The following is a 25,391-nucleotide window of genomic DNA, read 5'->3' on the forward strand; positions in this document are numbered from 1 at the left end:
GGGTTCCTAACAGTGAGTTGATGAGTAGAAAAGTGATCTCTTCTGAGTGAAACATCCCAATGTTCACAGTCACTGAAGGAGTAGAGAACTTGATGGGACTCCCAGGAAGAGGTGAACCATCCTCCCCTTTCAAAGACATGCTATTTAGTAGCGGGTTAAGTGGTTATTGCAGGGTTTTAGCCAAATTATAGTCCAGGAATTTACCTGTGTCCTCAGAATCAATGAAGGTTGAGGTGTGGATTAAAGTGGTAACAAAAAGCAGTTTTGTTGGAAGTTTTAGGGAATTGTGCAGAATTTCAGATTTGAGGCTTAGGAGAACCACTCCATCATTCCCTAGGTCCTCTGGTTTTCTCAATATCTTATATTTGTTTGAACAAGAAGTAGCGTAATGTCCACCAAGACCACAGTACATGCGTTTTCTTAGAGTCCTACGGTTGGTGCCATTCTCCAGAGTGAGATAAGATATCCTTAACTGTATGGGCTCAGAAGAATCCATCGCTGATTGAAGAAAAGGTGTAGAAAGTATCTGCTGACTCCTCTCTTGACGTCTCTCCCTGTGTCTGCGGTCAATCTTGATGGACAGATTCATGAGTGGTCTAACATCTCAGATGGAGGGTATTGTAGAAGGGCATCCTTTATCACCTTGGAGAAGCCAACATGGTATTGACTGCAGAGAGCTGGATCATTCCAAGCGGAAATTCTGATCATTCCAATGAAATTCTGTACAGTATATTTCTGCAGAACGATTGGCTTGTCTCAGAACATGTAGTGAAGATTCTGCAGAGTATCTCCAATCTGGGTCATCATACAGCGGGGATAATGAAGAAAAGAACAACTCCACTTTCTGTAATGCAGGATCATGAGGCTTTAATGAAAAAGAGCAGGATTTCCCTGAAGTGAGATAATGAAGCACACTTGTGATTCAGTACCAAATGGAAATAAAACTTGCAACTGTTCATGAACTTGCTGAAGCAACCTCTGTCCCAAATGAAATGATCTGGAAGGTGCAATTTAGGTTCAAAAGGTGCAGCTTGTACAGTAGCAGCGCTCTTAACACGTTCCTCCGGATCTGACTGCTGGGGAGCTGTACTGCTTGTTGTAGTTCCACATATTGATTTGCTAGCACCTGGGCAGGACAAAGAGCAGCAGGTTGAACCAGTGATTGCAGCCATGTCCGATTCAACTTCGTACGTAGAGGACACTTATACAGCCTATGATTTTTGGGAGGGAACGGGGCAGGGAAGAGGCGTTCGCCCTTAGTCAATGTACAGTAAGGTCGTGCCAAACCCAAGCGCACGCAGCCATGTCCGATTTAAGTTCTGGGCATCTCAAAGTTACTTGTTTTATGTTGTATCTCTTGCTCCAGCTACAGGGCTAGTCTAAGTCCTGATTACTAGTGATGACAGTCACGTATACATGCTTGAACATGTGTTTTCAATCAGGAAATGTAATAATGTATTTTATGTACAGTATGTGTGCCTTGATGTATTAGGCCCATAGTATTTAAACCTACTTACTCTCTTGTTGCACTTCTCCCCCCGTACAATTCGAACCTGTATTTTGCATAAATCTATTGAGGGGACAGATACTCCCTAAATCAAGCTGATCACTTGCCATCTCCTTCTTCCTCATATGCTTCTATAATGCACCATAGCCTAGGTTCATTTTTATTTGATTTGGATTTATTTACTGTTATAATAGTTGAATGGAACTACGTTTTTATAGTTGTGTGCTCTGTATTTTAAGCAGTTTTGAGCCACATAGATCAATTTCCTCTCCAGTAAGCCACAACTTCAAAATAGGCGGCAAGACTTTAAATAGTGTAGGTAAAGGAGAACATATGGCATGATACTTATACTTTAATATTAGTTCTACCAGAGAGAGCTCAGGAGAGAGGTGAAGACAAACACCAAAAGAATCTTCTATCGATGGATCCAGAGGGCAAAGGTCACATAGAAAGTAGAGACATAGATCTTATAGATATTGTAGACATGTCCGGGCTGCTGTTATGCATGTGGTTCCCAAGCATTGCCCTCAAAACTGGTGTGTACAACATGCCTTAGCTTAGACTGTGGAACTCCACCTCCAAGAATGCTGGCATGCTTAAACTAGTAGCTTGGAGATCCATAGGTTGCTCACCTGTATACTGGAGGGATATGTTAATGAGGCGGTAATATTATGAAGATAACATGGGGATAAGAGGGGTTATATTTACTAAACTGCGGGTTTGAAAATGTGGGGATGTTGCCTATAGCAACCAATCAGATTCTAGCTTTCATTTTGTAGAATGCACTTAATAAATGACAGCTAGAATCTGATTGGTTGGCAACATCTCCACTTGTTCAAACCCGCAGTTTAGTAAATATACCCCAAAAAGTGTTTTTTCTTCTTTTGGGTGGTGTTTAGTACAGTTATAACTATTTTAAATCCAACATATACAGGGACTAGACAACAAAGTAGACATTTTGACGATTTACTTGCCAGTTTAATTACTTATAAGGAGCTGGGTTGTCTTCAGAACAGAAACAATTTTCCGAAAAGAAAGTATCTAGTTATTGATGAAGGAGATGGAAATCTGCTTCACACTGTACATATCAGATGTTTCCCTAAATGTTCAGCGAGGGTTAGAACTGGCCAGTTGTGGTAGTGAGAGGCAAAATATCTCAAATCATGTGTTGTTTGACCTATATTGCCTGACAAAAATTGTAAAAAAAAATAATAATTAGACAATAAAAAACAAAATCTTCATTCTCTTCTGTGACAGTCCAGTGCATCGGAGTCCTCTAATCATTTTTATCTATTTATAAGCCTTCACTTTCCTACATCAGTTTGCTTTTAATTTATATTCACATGAATATCAGTTCACTCACATAGAATACATATAAACCTTCTTTGGTTAGGCTTACATGCTGTTTTTAGGCTTGAGGTTGTAGGGGGACTATATTATTTAGATTTAGTAATGTTTTATATGATCTAGGTTATCATTTAATATTTTGTTGCTCTTTAAATTCAGTGTTGGGGCCAAATCTCAATCTATATGCAGCTTCCAATTTTCAAAAGAGAAGCAATTAGCTTGTCTCATGGCGTGCAGGATCATTTCATTAACATGGTAAAAATATATTCTGAGGATCATATTGTGCTCAATCCAAAATGAGTTGTTCCTTTGGGATATCAGGGATTAGTTGTAAAAAGAATCTGCATCAACACTTTTCTGTTCCACAGACACGGGGATATGTTTAATTCTTCAATTATATAGTTTTGCTTTATTTTCAATATCTTGTTGCTGAACTTTGAGGACTAAAATATCAAGGTGAGGTTTTTGAATTCTTGGTCAGCCACAAGTTGGGTCCCTGCGTCCGTCATGTCCAACTATAGGTCCGAGATGGCTTGTTGGACTTTGTGCTGGATATGTGTGATGTCCTTGGGTAAGTATATCTTTTCTGGAGAAAGAGGCTCATGATTCTTATGGCAGGGGCAAACGCAGGATTTGTAGAGGGGTGTTTCCACACCACGCCACCAGTGGGAGTGACCAGCATGCATGGGGGTGTAGCTATAATTTTACACAGTGCTTGGCTGCTCTCCAACTCTTCCTATCCCCATAATATACAATGCAATGCTGCGTGCACTACTGTTTCAAATAGAGCCCTGTGAAGCGGGGGCAGGGTCCAGCCACCTCAATTATACAGTGCCCCAAGCTTGGAGGGGGGTTTCCAAACACTAGGATACCCCCCCCCTCGGTTTGCCTATGTATGGGGCAGATTGTAAATAAATGGTGATGATGGAGCTTGATTATTTTTCCTTTTTGTAGGGAATTAGCACATTTAGGAAGGAAGACTAGATCCCAGTCCCTTGTCTATGGGAGAAGTTGGGGGCTAGATCACAGAGAGGAAGAAAATTGTTAAACCACCAATAAGAAGGCAGATTGTTTGTTTTTCTTAAGTTGCTTCTGCTGATTTGTCATTTTAGATATGTTTGGGCAGATATCAGTCTGTATATGAACCCAAAATGACTATTCTGCAATTATACGGTCAGATAAAAGATAAAAAATATTTGTGCATTTACCAGCCTGGTTAAGCCTCTTATGATCCTATTCTTGGTACAAATGACGGGATCTCTACAGTTTAGCTCTTCACATGTGCGGTCAAAGTGGACACTCATCAGGTGGTCGGGTTAAACACCCAGATTTAACCATGTGTGAGAATCTTAAAAAAAATAAAAAAGTAGAAAAAGTAGTGAAAAATTAACATTATATCTATTATTTTGTAGCCCTATTGACGCTCGCACAGTGGATGATATTCATTCAGTATTAGCACATTAATGAAAACAGAGGTACCACAAAAATAAATTCATGATTTTATTGTAAAAATCTCAGTGATAAACCAGTAGATGAATAACACGGCTTCACAATGATTGGGTATAAAGAGAGTCCTAAGCATTTATGTTCAATAACAAATAAAGAACACACGTCCATATATAAACTTGGGAGTGTGCGCATCTTCTGGTAATTGACTTCCAGAATTGCCCACTACAACTGTATGATCTGCCTCAACCCCTTCCAGTTACCAGTTCAACTCACGAAACATTCCGTACAGGACGATAAAAACAAATTGCGCACTTGCAATGGCAATTTCGACATTTAGTCCTATTTTCAGAAAATCTTAAAAATGAACAGTTTTTATGCAGATTTATCCTTTGTCCTCCATAAATCTGAGCCACCAGTGACCGATCTCTGCTTTCTAGTAGTTGCACCATCCCCCCAAAAAAAGGGACCTCCATTCTCGGAACACTTCTCCGTGATACAACGCTGTTGTACCTTCCCGGACTTTGAATGTCATTTACAGTCACTGACCGATACTATTTGATTGTCCATTTTGACTTCCCGGGTCGCCAGATTCATTGGTACCCGGCGAGTCGGCGATCTGGCTTTGTAAGAACTTGCGAACATCTTTGATCATAGGCCGCAGCACCTGAATGAGGGCGCTCAAAGCCGCCTGGGTCCCCTCCATGGCCTGCGCCTGCCGCTCTTGAGCGCTGGCCTGGACTTCCTGAGACCGGCGAATCATCTGCAAGATGTCGTTCTGCTGCTCAAGGTGCTGCGCGATCTCCTTCACGTGCAGGTTAGTCACTCTCTGTTCCTGCAGGAGACGGGCGGAGTTGAGAGCAATCCGATTCTTCAGTTCCTGAGGTTTCCCTGTGACTTCAGCAGAAGGAGAGATGATTTCTACGGGTGTCTCGGAAGTAACAGTCGTGGGGGCCTCCGTTGTGCAATACTCCACTACGTTTTCCTCCAAAGTGTGGTAGGTGGTTTCTGCAGGAACTGGAAGAAAGATAAATGTTAGAATATAAATATATGTATCTCATCTTCAGATGGGATGTGGACATCTAGATGAAAGTCTTGCATTTAGATCTCATAGGCCTGAATCTATCTTCACCATGCTTTGTAATTCTACTATTGAAATTTTCAGCACATTAAACTGATCCGAGAAGTTCTCCAATCACGAAAAATACTCTGAATCAATAAAGTCTACGAATAAGCGTGAAATCTGCAAGTAAACTGAGCCCTAGAGGGTAATATTGTAAACAAATACCAGGGTAAAATATTGAGAGACTTGTGGTCACGTATCATTGGATTTCATTTTCTTGCGCTTTTTGCTGCTACAATGGAAAGTTCTTTTGTGAGTTATATTTTTTTACGTCTAAAATGTACTTGCACCAGATTGTACTGAAATGCAAAATATTGGAATCTGCCCTCAAGAAACGAAATCACCATTTGCAACGTTAATACTATTGTGCGTAATACGGCCGCTCTATTTATCTTAGAGCCAATGGCGCACCAGGGTTGGCATGTTAACAGGCTTTTGCCCACTCACTTTGTGACAGCGTCACGGTGCCAGGGGAGCTGATGGACACTTGGGCGGGTATTTCTGAAGGACAGTCCTGGGCGGGCAGGCTGAGGATGGCGCTTTCACCCAGCAAATTGCAAATGCGCTGTTGTAGGGGGGTGAGCATGACCGGCGGAGTGCCCACGTCTCCCTCGCCTTCCACCGTAGCACGCGCCTGCGACATCTTCCTGCGCACCTCAGTCTTTAGGTCAGACCACTTTTTCTTCACCTCGGCCAGCTCGCGGTGGCACGTGCTGATGGCGTTCACGCGCTTCAAGATGTCGTACCAGGCGTTGCTTTTGGTCAGCAGTGGCACCCCAGCATTATAATGGTTAATCAAGATGTGCTTCTGCTTCTCCATTTCCTCCATGATGATTTCCACCTCCTGCTCTGAGAAATTCGTCTTCCTTTTCTTGGCTGGCGTAGCCATTGCCCCCACCAACGATGTGGAATAGGCCGCAATACGTAAATTGCGTAAGTGGGGCGGCAAGAAACCTACGCAGCGTAACGGCTTCCAGAATCAGCCTCTTTATCGCGTCTGTACGCACTCTTGCGGAGAGGGAGGCGCGCCCACTCAGACGATCTGATCGGTTATTGGAGGACGCCGCTGCCAGTCACAGCAACGCCTCTTTTTTTTTCCTAGCAGCTGATTAGCTCATCAGTCGCAGGTGGTTAATGATTAGCTAGTGTGTCCGTCCGTCACTAACACTGAGGTTACCATTGGTCTATACGACTTCCAGTCGTGAGAAAATATTTGTTTAAATTTCCCTCCTAATGGGCGAGCTCCTGTTGGCTGTTGCAGCTGTAAATCAAAACTTCTCAGCCAATGGTGTGGTCGCTGGCTCTGCCTGACTGACTGGGCGCATCTGATTGGTCGTCGGCGTGACGGAAGCGCACGTGTGTCTGGGTGTGTCTGCTACGTCAGGGAGGTGTGAGCCGACGCGTTTCCGGTCGCCATATACCGGCTGGCTTCGTGGTGAGAGGATCCCCCTGGCGCCATCATCCGACCCCGTCGTCCCGTCTATGGCCCGTCCCCGCTCGCTGGTGTCGCCGCTCCTCAGCGGGGTCTTCTGTCAGTGCGACACGTTGGCCGGAGCCCCCCACACGCACGAGGCCCCGACCCCCCCGTCCCTGGCTGCCGCCTTTGCCGCTGCCCCCTGCGGAGGAGCCCTGTGCGGGGGCCCCGAGCATGAGCGCCGGCTGCAGATCCTCTTCCAGGAGCTGGACGTCAATAAGGACGGCGCCATCTGCTTCAATGACCTGGCTGTGGGGCTCAAGCGGCTCGGGGTCCACAGGACGGAGCTGGAACTGCGGGTAAGATGGTGGGAGACCCCCGGGTAAGAGGGTGGGAGACCCCCGGGCAGTGGCGGGCGGGGGGGGCATGGCCGGTAAGGGGTATAGAGGACTAAGCTCACCCACATGGAGCTACCTCCCTGTATGTATAGGTTGCTGTATGTATAGGTTGAACAGGCATGCTGGTATTTGTAGTCCCCCATAAAAAAGTTAGACTCGATGTTCATTGTTGGTGACATTTCCCTTTCATCGCATTAAGACTTTGAGCCTTCAATTAATTGCACTATATATTTCTTATCTGTGTATGTTAATGCATAACTGTATATACTGAGCTGGTTTCTCCTAATCATACATTGCTTTATCTGTGTTACTGTGCTATCACTCTGTAACTGCACAGCAAACCTGCATTAAACTCTTCTTTAGTCCTTTCCTCTTTATGCCATAGTTACTGCAAAGCTGCCCCTTCATGTTGCTGGTATAAAATGACAGCTGTATAGATGTGTACATGTACCTTGATGCTAATACTACTGTATCTTAGATAAATGCCAGAATTTAGGAAGGTTTTATGTAATATGCTAAAATTCAATGTTTGCATTTGATATATCTTGAATGTTTTCCATGGGAAAACTAGGGGCTGCTATCTTAAATATACAAACAAATGTATGTTGCATTATGTTAAGATCATTGGCAATCTTGTTTTCATTATTCTCAGTAAGTGAAAAATCCATAATCCTTTTTATTAGCAAAGCTGGTATAAGTGTAAATAAGATGAGTAAGTTTGAATTGTAAGCTCTTTGGTTTATGTTTCTGTTGTCATGGATACTCTGTGAAATACTTAGTGGAAGTTATAAAGATACTTCTCTTGTATTTAGTGGTCTCTTTCTGGCTTTCCTTTCTAAAGTGTAAATCCTTATGTGATCTATATTAAGTGCCAGGCAGCCCAGTTGGTGTGGTCAATCGGTTATCTCGAACACCGTCAGATTATGGTCATTAGACTACCACGTTTTACCACCAGTCCCTATAGATTATTGGCTTTCACGTATAAAGATTATTCACAAATTAGTGCAGCCCAGGTTTTAACACAGTAGATGGAAACATATGATTTCTTATTGCAGTAATGCGAGTACTATTGGTGAATAAGGAGGGAGCTCCCATTCCTGAGATGCCTCAAATAACTTGGAGATGACTCTTCATTAGCATGAATGAAGAAGACTAATGGATTTACCATCCCCCCTACTGACACTCTAAAGCTGTCAGTTTGTTTCTCCCCAACAACTCAGTTTCAGGGACATCCAGCTGATCTCAGTTGGTGGGATGTCTGAAGAATTAACCATTTTGGCATAGTGTTTAAACACTTATATAAAATCATGAAGGTATCACTAACGTTATTAGGAGGGATTTTGATTCTCAAAATATCTGCGGGCAGTGCCTCCGAAACACCATGTACAGATTTTTTTTTTTCAGAAGTAATACTCATTTTTACTTGCACCTCACAGGTGTGAGCAACAATGTGCGTTACTGTAGCAACGGCAAAAACAAAAGACTGGAACATCGTGGACAATTAAATCAGCCCCTTAGGTGCAGACGTGTTATATTTTTAACACTGATTTCTGCTTGTGGCTCACAGCAAAAATCAGTGTTGCAATTACCGTAGTGATGGTAATAGCGCACGGCCCGCGTTCTAAAGAACAACGCGGGAATTGAATTTGCCCCTTAATAATGTTGTGCTTGTTGCTTGAGATTTAATCATTGTTTTGAATGAAAATACACAATTGTGGTGTTTGCTGTAACGTGGTTTTTTTTTTTTTTTTTAAACAAATGCTGTGCTGCTTATCTAGTTATTGAGGATATTCTGAGTATAGAAACAGAATAAACAAGTTTTTGCATGAACCCTGCAGATGATTGGCAGTTGAGTTGTCTAAGGAGGTTAGGATGATTGTTCGGGAATCTGAAATTTTCCTAACTTTGGAAATCCACAGGTTGGGTACAGTTTGGTCTTGTGGCTGGGAGCAAGTCGTGTGTGTGTATATCAAAGGTGCAGATTGGCGTGGCAGAGTTTGGAGATACTTTGAGATGAATGATGAGATACGTCTTGGTGCAATTTTGTTATAGTTTCAAAATCTTATTTTGGATTCAGTGAAGTACAAACAACCAATGTAGGGACTGACAGAGCAGCATTTGAACTTGCAATGTAGATCTGTCCTAATTTCTGATTCTTTCTTTGTAAAGAGTAGGGGGTAAATGTATCAAGTTGTGAGTTTCTGGCAGATTTGAAGAGTGGAGATGTTGCCTATAGCAACCAATCAGATTCTAGCTAGGATTTGGTTGCTATAGGCAACATCTCCACTCTTCACTCACAGCTTGATACATTTACCCCCTAGGTCTCCATAATCTATCTTGAATTGATGAGCCCTGTCTTGGGTTAGGAAATGCTTGCACATAGTCCAGGTCTGCTGGAGATGTAAATGTAGCAAGAAACCTGCCAATGCATTTGTCATGCTGATTACATTGCATGTTGATGTTCCTAGTCTGCCATGTTTGTTTAGGACCTGTCAAGTTATTAAACTGCATTATTCTTGCTCTCTGCACAGACTAGAACCAGCTGATCCAGGGTAGTCTGTCGTCTTTATGGTTGTGCTTTTGTGTTTGTTTACGCTTATTACATAGTGCACAAAGCAATAAAATTACATTGGGGACCCAGTGATCTCTATTCCTTGTATAGCAGAATCGGTGTATTCTGGGTGTATAACACTGCCAATGGTACATGATTAAAATACATTTCAGGAAAACTGCAGCTTATCTGCAAGTTCACTTGAAAATCAGCTGAACTGCTCTATGCTGTGACTAAGAACAAGCTGAAAAGAAATTTCATTCATACCCTGAACTGGGAAAGTGAAGTATCCCACAGCCAGCTTGGCTGAATAGTGTGCATGCAAATCTCAACTTGACTCTGCAAAGCTATGGAAATCTATTTCATTGCCTCTGTGCAAAGCTCTTTTTTTTACTCTATGTGATACTGCTTAGTCTCAGAGATAACAAATGCAACTCTATTTTAAAGCTGTATCGCCACCTAAATGGCAGAAAATTTAAGTTGGCCGCCTTCACATGGCTGCAAAGACTGAGCGGTAGGAATAAGAAGCAGATATCTTGGGTTGTCCAGTTGTCTCTTATCTCACAGGGTCATTCTCCAAGTCTCCTGCTTTATTTGTTGTGGGCTTGTCTTCAAGCAGAAGATCACAATGTCTTGTTTACAGACCTGTTAATGTGCTTTGTACTTCCATCATTTATTTAATCTGTTTAAGAGCTTAGCTCTCAATGATATTTCCTCATTCTATAAAGCTCTTTGTACTCTTTCACCTTTGTATGGAATTAGTGTCCATTGAGAAATCTGTCTCCTGGTAGAGGACGTTCTTGTCATGTTCATCCAATAATAAAGTCTAGACCTCAAGCTCCCGGCCTTGCTGACTTCCTTGCCTCAAATGTCCTTTGTTACCCATATCCTGCTAAATACATCTAAGAATATGAATATCTCATACCAGACATTGCAAAAACTATTCACTCAGTCTCCCAAATTGCCTCTAGCAATTCCCTTCTCACTGGTTTTCTTATAACAGTTTACTCCTCCAATCTATTTTGAATGCAAGTCGCTACAGGAATATTCCTCCCAAAATGTTCTTCTGCTGATCCCTACCCTACACTGGTCGCCTATAGTTTGAAGAATGCAATATAAAACACTTTAACTTAACATACAAAGCCATTTGCAAAACAGCACCAACATGCATCAAAATATATCAAAATACCTGTCTCAAAATATCTCCCAACTTATTACCTCTGCCCAAGATCTATTCCCTTCTAAAAAAAACCTCATCTATAGGCAGCCAACCTTTCAGTAGAGTAGCCGAAGTCATGTATAAGTTATAGATTGTAAGCTTGCGAGCAGGACCTTCTCACCTCTGTCTGTTTTACCCAGTTTTAGTTTACTGTGTTTGTCCCCACAAGCGCTACGGAATATGTTGGCGTTATATAAAATGATGATGTATGTAACACGTTATATTTTCCTATGAAGTGTGTGATTGCGAGCAGGACCCTCTTATCTTTGTCTACCACATGGTCTTGTTTTAGTTCTGTGTTTGTTCCCACCTGGGTGCTATATAAATAAATGTTTAGCATACAAATAGTAGTGGTTTATATGCAGAGACAGGATGGGTTTGCAGAATGCTGTTTCACTATAGGCCTTCACTAGTGAGCTGGAGACACTTTAGAGTGCATGGTAGCAGTAGACCAGGGGTGCACAACTTTGGTTTTCTCTTATATCCGAGATTCACGTTGGGAGACTTGTACACCATTAAAGGGTCCATAATAAAAATTGGTTAAACAAGTATTTGCTTCAGGAAAAGAGGAATCTTATTCTGTACCTCAGCATTGTTAAAAGGACCAGTGTGAAACAAAATATGTGCACTGTAGCACTTTGGCCTCCTCACCTGTAGTACACATCCGATCACTCCGTTTATTTTGCTAAAAACCTGTCCACGTCTCTTAATGCTGGTACCTACAATTAGGGATTGAATGGACAGATTCCTATTACAGAGCAGTGTAAGAATGCCGCACCGCCAGTTCTCTGTTCCTCTGTCTGTGATCACATCCTTTTGGCATGAGATGACTCATTGATTGCTCAGTAGTAGTATAGTGCGGGGGAGGGAAGCACGTGAAATTCCTGCTGTTTCAGGGAATACTATGGTCTTTCCAGGATATTATCCTTAGCCTGTATGCTTGTTCACACCACCATTGTAATGTGGGGTGGATGGGAAGCACAGATGGTGACGTGTTGGTGAAGCTGTTTGATCTGTGCCTAGCTGAAATTACAGTACAGATTACATTGGTTCTGTGACTTCATGAAGGGTTGAAGGAATTTCCTTTTTTTGAATTGCTTGATGCTGACTGGTTTAATTACAGAACATGTTAATGTCCATAGCTGTGATTGGCTGGACCCTGCTGCAGTGTGAATGCAGTCAGAGCAGCCGGCTTCAGGTTATCTGCACATTTGCGGAGTGAGGGGAAAGGAGACTTCAGGTGGCTGTAGGAGATGCTGGCTGCATAGTTCCAGCCTTGTCCTGTGTTACTATAGAGGCGGTGCAGCACTGTCTGCAACTGCAGAGACTGAGGAGTTTAGGGTGTGTATAAGGTGACACTGCATCCTTGTAGTCAGAGCGCAAGGAAGGATGCTGCAGTCAGCCAGGGAGTTCCTAGCCATGTATATTCCCTGGGCAGCCTGCGAAGGCTCCGACATGGAGAATAAAAATAGTTCTTCCAGTGCAGAAGGGTCAGACCTTCAGGAACATGATGAGGACCAGGTCATTCTGATGATGGTAGCTCCCAGGAAGCTGCTGAAGCAGGTAATGTTTCCATGGGTAACGGGCGACTGAACCGTCCACTAGAGATCAGCCTATCCATGATTTAGGAATCTATAAGCAGTGAAATGGTAATGGTACCATTGTCTGGGTATGTACTTATTATATGGGACGTGTGCTGGACTTCCATGTTTCAGTTGTGTTGCAGCTCCCAGCACTCCCCTAGTCTGCTGGATTGGCAAGATATGTGTCTGTCAAACATGACAAATGACACCATTGATTATACCGTCCTAAATCCAGTACTTCTGGTGGCTTATTAGAAACTGGAACATGACATTTTTTTTTTTTTATTTTTTTTTTAAGCATTAAGTTATTTATTTTTGCACTTTTCTTGCCCTTTCAGCAAGAGATGTCAGTGGATGAGCTCTAGTCACCTTGTAGATGCCTTGCATCTGGTCTGCTTTAAAGGTTTTCTAAAGATTAACTAATAACCTAATAAAATGTATGTTTCCATATCTGGACAAGTTAGTTAAGTGTTTGACATTGGTTATAGCGTTCTGTACAACGATGAATAATCAGCCATCATAGGTATACTCTGTCCTTCAATTGCCTTACTGAAAAGAAGTGGTGATGTGCATAGGACAGACATACCTACATCACAATGGAAGCCTTATTGGAGATGTGTATACTAAGTGTGTCCATATTTGTCTCTGTACATTTACTCGTAGTTTATTCCAGGCATGCTTTTGGTGAAATATTATTTTTTTAGTGTTACTGCTGCACTTTATAGCGGTTTGATATCGCTGTCTCCCATTTCATTAAAGAACCATTAGAACTGTTTGTTGTATTTAAATTTGCTTTGCAGCCCTGTGTAAGCTGTTTTTTTTAGGGTATTTGCTGCTCTTATGCTCAGTACTTCCGAATTGTGTTGAGTCATTCATCGTTTAATGTTGGAGTTTACCATACGATGTCAATATCCTCATCAGACAAAGCATTTGCACCTATACATGACTCTTTGGTCCCTATCGTATTGTGCCGGCATTGATGCAACTTGCTCACGTGGACTTTTAGAATTTGCAGATCTGTTCCTCAGTCACCTGCCTAATCTTGATAAGCTAACATCTGAGAGCTCTCATCTCCTAATAATTAACTGCCTGTATCGCATGACTTGCAGCTTGTTCCAGTTCTCAGGGAAGGTCCCTTTTGTCTATTTAGTTTGTGATGCAAGGCAAAGCTTATTTTGCAGGTATTTCACTTGATATTGCCGGCCCTGACCTCTTTTATGAAACCATCAGTCCACACTGCACAATTCAGCTGTCAGTCACTGTTTGCTGGGTTAGTTGGAGAACCATCTCCCTACTGTGTGCAACCTGCTGCGGACTAGTTAGAGCATAGTGCAAATATTAGTTTTGTATTTCTTTCTTTTATTTTTCAACAATACAAGCAAAAGAACAAAATATATAAAGACAATCAAAACAAGCATCACATAATATAGATATATAATCTCAAAGTTGTACATAGTATAATATTGATTATGAAGAGGGTATTGTGAGATAACATGAAGGCATTTGCGTCCGTCCTTCTTGCAGTATACTTGGCGCTATTGGCGTTTTGATTTTACTAGTCTTCTTTATTGTTGTACCCTGTATCGTCCACTGTCCATATTGTACTTTGTATTTGTACAGCACTACAGAAACCTTGTGACGCCATATAAATAAAGAATAATATACAATAATTATATCCGGTTATAGTTTAATACACAATGTGTATAAAATATTGTGAACAGAGTGTAAAGAAAACCATACTTATAAAACACATTTAAACTTGCGCCTTTAAGTAGTTGGGTTGTACTGTTAGTTCTGGCTAATCTGTCTAAGGCTGTAATTTAATACAAGTTGAGATGGTACTTGTGTAACAGTCTATATAATTTGGAATATTACTTGGACCATTGTAACTAAATTGGTATGCTGTAAATGTATGGGAGTGTATATCGTCCATTCCATAGTGGGGAGGGGGGGGGGGGTGTATATGGATATATTTATTTTGTATTATATTTTTATTTATTTTTGAATCCGTTACATTCCACCATAAACGCACGGGAGCGCAGCCGCGTGTCCTGTTGGGTCACAGAGAGGACGCGTTCTATGATGCGTTGTCATGGTGACAGCGGGGTGTCCTGGCCGCGTTCCACTCTCCCTGTCACTTGGCTGCCAGAGATCAGTGTGAGCGCACGTCAATCACTATGGCTGGAGACTCCGGTGCTCCCTTCAGTCACACCCCTCTCTTCGGATTGGCCGGCGTCAAGAGGCTGGTGCTATCAGCTGGACAGATTTTAATGGGCGGGGGCAGGTCTGAGGCTGCCAATAGCATCAGAGGACGCACCCCTGCCTGTACTTTACAGAGAACAGGTGCAGCAGAGGGAGAGCAGTCTGCCAGTGGTGTAGGTGGGAGCAGCACCTCTAGGATGCTCTGTCTGTGCCTCTATGTGCCGGTGCTGGACCAGGCGCCGGCGGAGTTCCAGTACTTTGAGTCTGACGGGCTTCCGTCAGAGCTGAAGTCTATCTTCAGACTGAGCCTGTTTATCCCATCTCAGGAGTTCTCTACTTACCGGCAGTGGAGACAGGTGAGTGATCGGCTGCTGGGTGCAGGTTATTACTATGATCTTACTGTGTATTACTGACTAGTGGCTGCTTTACAGTTTAATAATGACTTATAATGTGTGTGTGTGTGTGTATAAAAATATGTATTTCTCCTTAATTCAATAAATGAGAACTGACCTGCAACAGCTATATAGCCCCTGCAAGGCTTGATATTGTAATGCATTATTTTCTTTATTTTTGCTTTTTTTTTTCCCCCCCAATAAAATTGTGTAGCTTTTTCTATATAGCCGGTGCAGGTCTGTTGTCCTTTATTGAACAACTAAGGACATTATTTTGACAATATGGACTGCACAGTATTTGTGACTTTACTAGTGGTGATTGCATGCAGGCTCCTTTATATTTATATATTCTGATATTACAGTTTAATCAAACATATAACATATACACGTGTGTATTTATATTGTGTGATTACTGTAAAATTAAAAATAATATATATAAAACTTGTACATATATTCCCAGCATTGTTTTATTCAATGCATCATTGTTAAATTGCATTATTGAATGACTTTTTATATCATATAATATATTCCGGTTTGTGTAATTGACTTAACAGCATACTTTGTGCACCCTGGTGTTGGCCTGCTGTCCTGCCCTGATGTCGCATGCCCAACTATCTTTAGATTTGGGTACTCTGTGTCCCCTGAGGGATTCATGTGACTGCAGCTCAGACAGTTTACAAAGGTCACTGTAAATCTCCCTGCTGATCCCAGGTCATCCTCTACTTGGCACAGTCACTGCAGTCCTATTAACCTGTGGCTTGCTGCAGTATATACACCTGCATTGTGGCAGGCTCCATATTTATGGTGGGTGGAAGTCTGCCATAGGGTGGTGTTCAGTCTGCGAACTATGAATCTGGAACAGAATTGCTTCTTGCTAGTTAATAGCAGGCTGAGTGATTTGGTTTAGGTGTTGAGATGACGTCTATTTTCCTTGCAGTAGTGAAAGTGTTCTGTTGCTTTATCTCAGGTATGCGTCAGTCTGTTGGTTTTTATTAGACAGGGTTCTGTTAAGTGATGAGTTAGATTTATGGGCTGTATCCAGATCTGTCCCGCACAGTGCAGATACAGCCTGACACTTGTCACATTGCCCAGCCTGCCTCTCGCTACATTCACAGTATTACATTAGGTGGCCAAACCAATAACTGGGTCAGTGTTTGAATGTTTGATCTTTCTTCCAACAGAAAATAGTGAAAGCCGGAGATAAGGACCGGGATGGGCAGCTGGATTTTGAAGAGTTTGTGCATTACCTTCGTGATCACGAGAAAAAGCTGAGATTAGTCTTCCGCAGCCTGGACAAGAAGAATGATGGTTAGTGTCCTCCGTATGCCAGTATCGCATTCCACTGCACGTTACAGATAGTTCATTGCATTTGGATGTGTTTGCCTGGGAATCTCTATAGCTGTAGTACTGTTTTCGGACACTGACGTATTAAATAGCCCTGACGCTATATTCTGCCATATATCCTAAACTCACCCAATATCTTGCTGCTTTCTACATCTAGAACACTGCAAAACTCACAGTAACTAGTTAATTTAAAACAGTGTCTGCATTTATAATCAGAAATTGACCCCTGTCTGGAAGAGCTAGTATAACTCGGGATATTGTCGCAATGCAAGGAATTCTTTGGCACTTGTCTTTTTGTTTTTTGTTTTTGTTTTTTCTCTCCTGATTTTAAAGGGATTGTTTCTTTATCTCCAGGCCGGATTGACGCTCAGGAAATAATGCAGTCTCTCCGAGACCTTGGAGTGAACATCTCTGAGCAGCAGGCAGGGAAAATCCTGAAAAGGTGAGAAACGGCAATATCAGACATGTCTGTCTTCTGCTTCTGTAGTCCGTGTCCCGTAGTGTGCTGACTTCTGCGTCTCGTGTTTCTCTCCTGTCTAACGCAATAAAGTAACCTAATCATCCAAAGTAGGTGACTCGGCCCTTGCGTATCATCTGGGCTATTTTGGCATGCACTAACTGATTAAACCATCTCTTTGGGTATACGTTTTTGCTTTTCAGTTTCCTTACCGTACTCTAAGTGGGTTTGGAAAACTGCAGAGTTATAACATGGGCAGGGAGTAACTTTTATTGTGCTATTTTTTCCTTTTGCTCCTGTCTGTGTGGCTGTCAGAATTAGGAAGGGCCACCGCTGGGGTCCTGTCACCCAGTAAGTATGTCCTTGTGTCCCTCCTGCAGTGTCGTGTGGCTTCTCTGCTGTGTGTTTGTGTGTTGTGTGTGTTCGCTGTCCAGCTTTGCTCTCCTGCCCTTTGTCTGACTCTGTGCCATCATTGTCTTTCAGCATGGATAAAAACGGTACAATGACCATAGACTGGAACGAATGGAGGGATTATCATCTCTTGCACCCTGCAGAGAACATTCCTGAAATCATCCTGTACTGGAAACACTCTACAGTAAGTTCTACTTCTTACTAGTGTTTGGGTGGCTTCCTAGAAGTGATCCAAATCTTGCTGATCTGACACCAAACTCCACCCAGTCTGTAACTGGTCCCAGTCAGCCTGTACTGGTTCCCACCACCACCTGCAGCTACCAGTTTTGTTGTTTAATGATTGCAACACCCGAATGTTCCTCACATACGTTTGCAAAAAAATTTGCATCAACAGTCTTGGCAAAAGTACTTGCTGGAGTAGTCTGACGGCGGCTGCCCAGTGTTGAGCATGGCCTATACATTTTGGCTGGAGACTGCCAATACTGATTCCATTTATCTTCTACCCCTACAGATCTTTGATGTGGGAGAGAACTTGATTGTCCCCGATGAGTTTACGGTTGAAGAGAAGCAAACGGGGATGTGGTGGAGACATCTGGTCGCTGGCGGTGGGGCCGGTGCGGTGTCTCGGACATGTACAGCTCCCCTGGATCGGCTGAAAGTTCTCATGCAGGTATGTGTGGGGTGATGATGATGCAGTAAATGTATTACAGGGTAAAATAGGTGAAGTCGGTAATAGCGCAAACTCTTGCACAACTTTCATTGCAGTCATGTCCCCAGGGCAGGGATTATTGTGTAACCTTTATTGCACAGGTGAATGAGAGGAATGCTGGACTTTGTACTGGAGGAGATGAACTCAAACTTGTTCAGAACAATGTGTGTCCTAAAACGCGGAACACGTTCCCGGCCGGCATGTAGCCGTTTCTGTGTAGAACGTCGTGTGACAAAGCTGCAAGGGTAGTTCTTGAAGAGTGAAATGCTTCTCTGTAAATGCAACTTGTAATGAGAAGCTTATATATTAGTGGTAATCCTGATGATTGCATAAATAATGTATATGGAACAGCGGTTATTTTTTTAAGTGTTAAAGCCTGTTAATAGCCAGGATCTGTGTGTGATGGAAGGAACTGCCCCTTTAATAGGACAGGATTGTCAGCACACCCTCATATTGTGTCCCTGGGTCATGCGTTTCTTTATGAACGGACACTGCTCCATCTGTTGCTGTAGTGCTTATTATAAACCATTAAGCATTGAAGTTCAACATAAATCTCCCTTCTAGCATTGGCAAATGTTGACATTCTTAAAGCTGACCTCTAGACATATCATTGTATGTACACTTTGTAATCTGTTAAACTGTTACTGGTTGTTTTAGCATTTGAGTCTGTTTTGCATAGAAAAATGGTTCTTTCACAAACATTAGCTGTAACAAGTTTCTGCAACTTATTCATAGACTTATGTACCACTATATCCCCTCCACGTATTGGTGTAATCGCCCTACACTGGTTCTGCATTGCTGCTGTTTTATCGCAGATCGAGGTCCACGTGTTGCAACCTTTAATGACTTGTTTTTGGAACACGTATTATAGCTGTGACGCACTTGCAGCCGAGTGACCTCCGTCTTTAACCAAAGTACCCTGTGCAGCTCTCCAAAGCTTGTATTGAACATTCCTGTTGGGATTACACTTCACTCGCACAAACAAGCAAAAGCCCCATTGTTCTTAGACCAGCTCCAGTTTCTGAACACGTGTCTCATGTTCTCTATTCCAGGTCCACGCTTCCCGCAGCAACAACATGTCCATCATGGGCGGCTTCACGCACATGATCCGAGAGGGCGGTTTTCGCTCACTGTGGAGAGGGAACGGCATCAACGTCGTCAAAATTGCCCCAGAGTCTGCAATTAAGTTCATGGCTTATGAACAGGTGAGGCATTTGGGTGCTAACTATTCGACTTTACAAAGACTCTATAGTAAAAACTTTATAATTGAATTCCTTGTGGAAAGTTTGGTGTACTTGTGGTAGTTCGGCTACCAAAGTACGTTGTAATGAAGCTCTGTTACCTTTGTCTGACTTGTTCCAAATGTCTTTTGTTCTGCAGATTAAACGGCTCATTGGCAGCGATCAGGAGACTCTAGGGATTCATGAGAGACTGGTAGCGGGATCTTTAGCAGGCGTCATTGCCCAAAGCAGCATTTACCCCATGGAGGTGAGTCCTGAGTCCTTATCGGGTCTTAGTGCTGATGTTTTCATTTATAATTGTGAGACCAACCACTTTATAATGGTTTTTGCAGGTCCTGAAGACGCGGATGGCTCTGCGCAAAACTGGCCAATATCAGGGCGTGTTGGACTGTGGGAAAAAGATCTTGCTGAAGGAAGGAATGTCTGCCTTCTACAAAGGATACGTCCCCAATATGCTGGGCATCATTCCCTACGCTGGCATTGACTTGGCAGTCTATGAGGTGAGTGTCTGGTTTGGTCCTTTACTGTTAGGTTCCATCAAATAAATTGTGACCCATCTTTCTGTTGCTAGTAACAGTCACCACTAATGGTTGCCTCTTGTCGTTCTTTATTAAAGACCCTGAAGAATGCCTGGCTGAATAGATATGCCACCAGGAGCGCTGATCCCGGAGTATTTGTATTACTGGCCTGTGGAACCATATCCAGTACGTGTGGGCAGCTGGCCAGCTATCCCCTGGCTCTGGTCAGGACACGCATGCAGGCACAAGGTGAGTCCCTGTTTGTGAACGTTGGAAGGGTCTCTGAGTATTCGTCAGTCTGTCTGAAGTGTTTGACCATCTGCTTTTTGGTTCTTTCCCAGCTTCCATTGAAGGCGCTCCCCAGGCGACCATGAGCAGCCTCTTCAAGCACATCATTAAGACAGAAGGACTACCCGGACTGTACCGGGGCCTGGCCCCCAACTTCATGAAGGTCATCCCAGCCGTCAGCATCAGCTATGTGGTGTACGAGAACCTGAAGCTCACTCTTGGAGTGACTTCTCGGTGACCTGTTTCCTGGACAATGGACTACAGTCTTGGGGTGTATCTCCCTGGATGTGAAGAACCCCGTCTCCATTCTGTGAATGTTTAACACTAAGAACTCATTCCACCACCTGTTTGGGATCTGTAGCATCTTCCAAGCTGGACCTGTTTACATCGTCTTATTTATTAAATCTGTTTAGTTTTAGTTTCTTGCGTTTGACACATTTCTTCATATACGAAGCTACTCAATGGGCAGCATGTCTCCCTGTGAATGTGTGTAATATTCTGAAATCCTGACGTGCCCGCATGCCTGTCGACCAGGCGCTGTTTCTGCGGCATGCGTAACGCCCCGCCGGAAGACCTCGCTGCTGCTGTGGATTCATACAAACTTTGGCTTCTACAACAATAAAAGCTGACACTACATACTTCATTGATGTAGGAGTTTGCAGTTGGCACTGAAATGACTATTTACCACTTCAAATTACCATTCTGTAGGCGTTGAGACGCCCTAATTACTGGACTCTCGGCACTGACGCCCAGCTGTATGCATTCACCTTGTGGACTCCTGGGTTGTAGGTCACTTCTGTCTTAATGTGTACCCATCACCTATACACCGGGTACGTAACCCTTTTTTTTGTGGGTTGAAACCCTCGTTGGCTTCTCAACTAGGAACCGGTGACCTCGGAGGTAAGCAGTTTGTGCCTCCGTTTTGGGGGCTCGTTCCTAGTTGAGGCCATTGAGCACACTAAAAAAACCGCGGCTTCCCCACAGTCATGGGCTTACGAAGGGTGAAGTCCGTCCACCCTAAGCCAATGTCAATCGCTGTTGTTTGGTTACCTAGCAACAGTACTGTCTCTTTAAATTGTATTTGCAAATACTGTTATCCATACACAGGATCAATACCTGTGTCCATCCAGGGCAGTGTTTGTTGCACATTCCTCTTTTATTGTCATATTTGTTACTGCCGAGCTTGTATATTTATTATATATTTATTTTAAAAAAATAACGTTGCTATTTTTTACAAATGTTTAATTATACCTAGAGTTTTATGGCTTTGTTTTTGCGCCTTTAATATCACTAACTTAAGTTTTATTTTCGCCTAGTATACAAGTGTCAGGCCGGATTGTAGGCAGTAGTTACTTTGGTCATATATGTGTGGTAACCTCTTGCCTGAGTTATGGGGACTAATCAGTGAGCGGGTTCAGCCAGAGATCAGTGTTGGTTAGTGAGCCCTGAGGTCGTTTGGGACACGGAACGTATCTCTTCAGACCTCCTAAAGAGAAACTTTGCACTTTAAATAGGATGTTTTGAGATTTTAGAGTGAATGTTTTTGGTACTTTACCCATTTCTTTCTAAACCAAGTTGCTGCATTTCCTTCTCTGCCTTTATAAATAGCTGGAAACACAGCAATTGTAGGTGGTGATGTACTCATTTAAAATTGAGGTTCTATTTTAACCCCCAGCATGCTCTGCTGGGAGATGTAGCTGAAGCGTTGAGTCGCTGGCTGTTAGTCCAACCTAACCCACTGGTTTCTTCCAAACCTGCTTTCTTAATCTTAACGCATGGAAGAAACCTAGGATACTGGAAGTCTTTGTAATGTTACTTCACCCATTGGCATTTTACTTGCGTTGCTGTAGTGTTTATCTGAGCTGCTTGTTCCACCACCTGTAAAACGCGTCAGATCGCCTACAGTGATTTGTAATTGCCAGTGTGTGTATAAGATTCTAACATTACTGTAGTGTAACCTTAGACTGGGTACAGAGCTTTTGAACAGTGACTGTCTTCTAAAAAGTCTAATAATGTAACAGAGATATTCCCATGACCTGTCCATGGGATGTATGTGAATTTATTTTGTTGTGGGTCCTTTAAATACTGTTCAATTTTACAGGTGCTCATCTAAAGCCACTGAAAACTTTGTAATAGACAGTATTGTCTGTCAAGCTGGTTTATACAGCCACAGGGACCATATTAGTAGGCATAATCTTGTTTTTTGTTTCCCTGGAAAATATATATTTCTTGCAAAGCCTTTTGACCCACCTGTGTTGTGTGTTAATGGCCCCTCAATGCTGCTTGTGACACTGATCACAACTTTCTATAGAGATGCAATAGGTTATAATAATCCTTTTTCACAGTAAGGTTTGGTTATAGCATGTGACGATCTCGGCTAGTGATCAATAAGTCTGTTCTTGGAACACGGGATTGGAAAGCTCTGCAGTCTAAAGCAGTGTTGGCTAACCTGTGACACTCCAGGTGTTGTGAAACTACAAGTCCCAGCATACCCTTCCAGCAATAAGCTGCTACATATTGGCAAAGCATGCTGGGACTTGTAGTTTCACAAACACCTGGAGTGTCACAGGTTAGCCAACACTGGTCTAAAGGTTTACTGATGTGAAGGATTTTTGATTTATTTAGCATGAGCCAAATTCCACAACATGCCATCCTGGGACTTGTAGTTGTCCACTTTTTTTTTTTTTTTTTTTCGGATGAAAGCATTCATTTTGAATATACGGCTTTCCACACATCCCAAAACAATTTGACAGTTTCCACAGAATTCTAAGCAAGAATCAATGCAAAAATAAGATACTATGTCAAGGTTAAAATTGCCTGTTGTAAACGGAATGCTGTTAATGCCAAGAGCGCTTGTTGTAGTCCGTTTAATAAAGTTCTTTATATTGTAATAAAACGTGCTTTTTGTTTTTATTGTTTGCATCCCGCCCATGTCTCTGAATTCCCAGAAGTGCGTGTTAAGCACGGTACACGCCTCAAGACATTACCTGACCACTCCGTCCCGCATATAACTGGATTGTCCGAACCTGGAACCCAACTCTCAGGTCCTAGACGTAGCTGGAAGGAGCATTCGGTTAATCTGTAACCTGCAGGGAGGGGAGATTTCATGAGAATTATTTTTGCCAGATATTCTAATAAGTAATCCCATACACACACACACCAAGTACCTGTAGACTATAATAGCTGTTCATACCTACACGTCTGCCAAGTCAGGTGACCACTCCGCCTTAATTCACAGAATAAAAGCATTTCATTACAAAATATTTATGCTTCCACCCTACAAGGATATGTCTACGTGTAGCTATGTATGTACACTTGTGCGCTGCACTCCTGAAGAATGTTGGTTTTATTGTAACACAGCGGATAGCTGCTGTTCTAGCTTCTGATTTTTATATACTTAAGTTCATAAGGCCACATTTGTAGCTTTCTGATATTTTATTAAACCTTTTCCCCTGACTTTAAGATGACCTTTTTTGAAATCTGTATTCCTGGACCAATTTGTCCGGTAAGTAACCTCCGTATCTCCTATGGAGGGGGGAGTACACCCTTAAGGCCTGGTTTAGAATTGCATGGAAGTGAATTTGTATAATGTAAAGATGTTTTATGGTCCAGAATTGACACTGCATGCACCCAACTTGAGCTGAAAGGGGTATGTACAGGTGCACCCCTTTTGACAATAGTCTTAAGCATACCTTAAAGCTCACTGAGTATGAGGCTTCAGTTTTGTACCTACGTAACTAAATCCTGGTGCAAGTTCTAGATTTGGGGTCTGCAGATCTTTCATGGAAGTAGAAATGCCTCGTCACACCTACTGCTGTGCACATCCATTGTTTTCTACAGGGGTACAAGCGTTTTATACCATCCAATGGTAGGAGCTGGGCGGGTCAGGTTGTATACATTGCTAGGTGCAGGTTAAGGGCAGAAATGAGGCAACTTTTTTTTTTGTGGGACCATATTCTAAAATGAACAGGCCGGTGGAAAATGTGGATTTATGGTAGTTTCCGGTTCAATGGATGGGCACACAGCCGTTCCTGCCCCTTATGTGTGTGTTGGGGGGTGATTTGGTTCCCACACCCAAATTTGTCAAAAGGGACGAATGTATACACTTCAGATATTTCTAGTAGGAAACATTTGTGTATTATCTGAAATTGAACATGAGTGTTTTTTTGTAGTGCAAATTTTGATCCAGCTGAATTTTATCAAGTGACGCAGTGACTTTCATGCAGATGGGTGACTATACCAAGAATTACTGGATACCACCTACCTCTGTTTCAGCCTCTCCAACAGGTTTGTCCAGCTGATTGGACGTTTGGGAAAACCAAACTTTTTCTTATTATTTTACTGAGATACATTTTGTGGAAAAGTGAATCTTTAGGTGCGCACAGGAGTGACGTGTATAACGAGCAGTCACAATGTCTCCTAATGCTTTTTTAAAAAGAAAAGTGACCTTTAACCTAACGAGGGTTTGGTCCTAAAGTGGAAGTATTTTTGAGTTTGAATGACCTGTGATAAGGGCTTGTCAAAAAAGACAAACTACCACCTGCTCTTCAACGCATCTCATGACGCAACGTTACACTGCAATCAGATGCAATCAATGTTCTTATCTTCTACCAGTTCTACACCAGTATCTTGGGCTGCAATCTGATGTGCTATTAGCATTAAGTTATTTAAATCCCATGTTATGCTGATTTTCTGCATAGTTTAAGAATTTTATTGCTGGCCTTTGTAATGTGAAGTTGTCGGTCACATGTATCTGTGTCCGTGTATTTAGTGTGTATCGACTCCAATTGTAGTGTTGGAGTGCAGTGTGTATTAAAGTTTAGTAGAATAGAGTTGTACAGGAGGTGAAGATTCTACCTGGAAACTTCTAGAGGCGGCTGACATCCAACACTCCTGGGGGGGGTTCCTGCTCATGTTCTGTGTAGCCCCTTGTCATTCCTGCTTCGCTATCTCCCTATATACACCCACTTCCCAGCCTTGTGCTGGCTGTCCAACTTATCCATTTCCTCTATCACCCCTCTTCATACATTACCGCCTGAAATGCCCCAGTCCCTATTGGACTACTATGGTGACTTCAAAATACACTTGTTTTATTAAATACATGTCTTATATATGTATATTAAACTTCTATACATTATTCTTTTCGTTTATAATTCTTATGGTGTGGGGTTTTTGGAGTTTAAGGGTTGGACCCAGCCGCAAACATCATCATTTATTTATATAGCGCCACTAATTCCGTAG

At 42.5% G+C, this 25,391-nt stretch overlaps 2 protein-coding genes across 6 annotated transcripts; one reads left to right on the top strand and one right to left on the bottom strand.

Moving 5' to 3' along the window:
* Nucleotides 1-4,341: 4,341 nt before the first annotated feature.
* On the bottom strand, nt 4,342-6,551 carry NAIF1 (nuclear apoptosis inducing factor 1). Its single transcript, XM_075186080.1, has 2 exons — nt 5,871-6,551; nt 4,342-5,317 (listed from the first exon to the last, which is right to left on the bottom strand). The coding sequence occupies exons 1-2, from the start codon at nt 6,310-6,312 to the stop codon at nt 4,842-4,844; spliced, it is 918 nt and encodes a 305-aa protein (XP_075042181.1). The 5' UTR covers nt 6,313-6,551; the 3' UTR covers nt 4,342-4,841.
* Nucleotides 6,552-6,826: 275 nt separating this feature from the next.
* SLC25A25 (solute carrier family 25 member 25) lies at nt 6,827-23,046 on the top strand. Of its 5 annotated transcripts, none has more exons than XM_075185179.1 (11): nt 6,827-7,196; nt 16,364-16,490; nt 16,881-16,968; nt 17,299-17,334; nt 17,467-17,578; nt 17,906-18,064; nt 19,156-19,308; nt 19,484-19,591; nt 19,677-19,844; nt 19,961-20,111; nt 20,204-23,046. In XM_075185179.1, exons 1-11 carry the CDS (start codon nt 6,906-6,908, stop codon nt 20,386-20,388), a joined length of 1,578 nt encoding a protein of 525 aa, XP_075041280.1. In that variant the 5' UTR covers nt 6,827-6,905; the 3' UTR covers nt 20,389-23,046. The 5 variants fall into 5 exon arrangements, with proteins under 5 accessions (XP_075041280.1, XP_075041281.1, XP_075041282.1 ...); XM_075185181.1 differs by lacking the exon at nt 6,827-7,196 and adding an exon at nt 12,223-12,568; XM_075185177.1 differs by lacking the exon at nt 6,827-7,196 and adding an exon at nt 14,652-15,146.
* The last annotated feature ends 2,345 nt before the right edge of the window (nt 23,047-25,391 follow it).

This window comes from Mixophyes fleayi, chromosome 9 (assembly GCF_038048845.1).
Source record: "Mixophyes fleayi isolate aMixFle1 chromosome 9, aMixFle1.hap1, whole genome shotgun sequence".
Lineage (NCBI taxonomy): Eukaryota > Metazoa > Chordata > Amphibia > Anura > Limnodynastidae > Mixophyes > Mixophyes fleayi.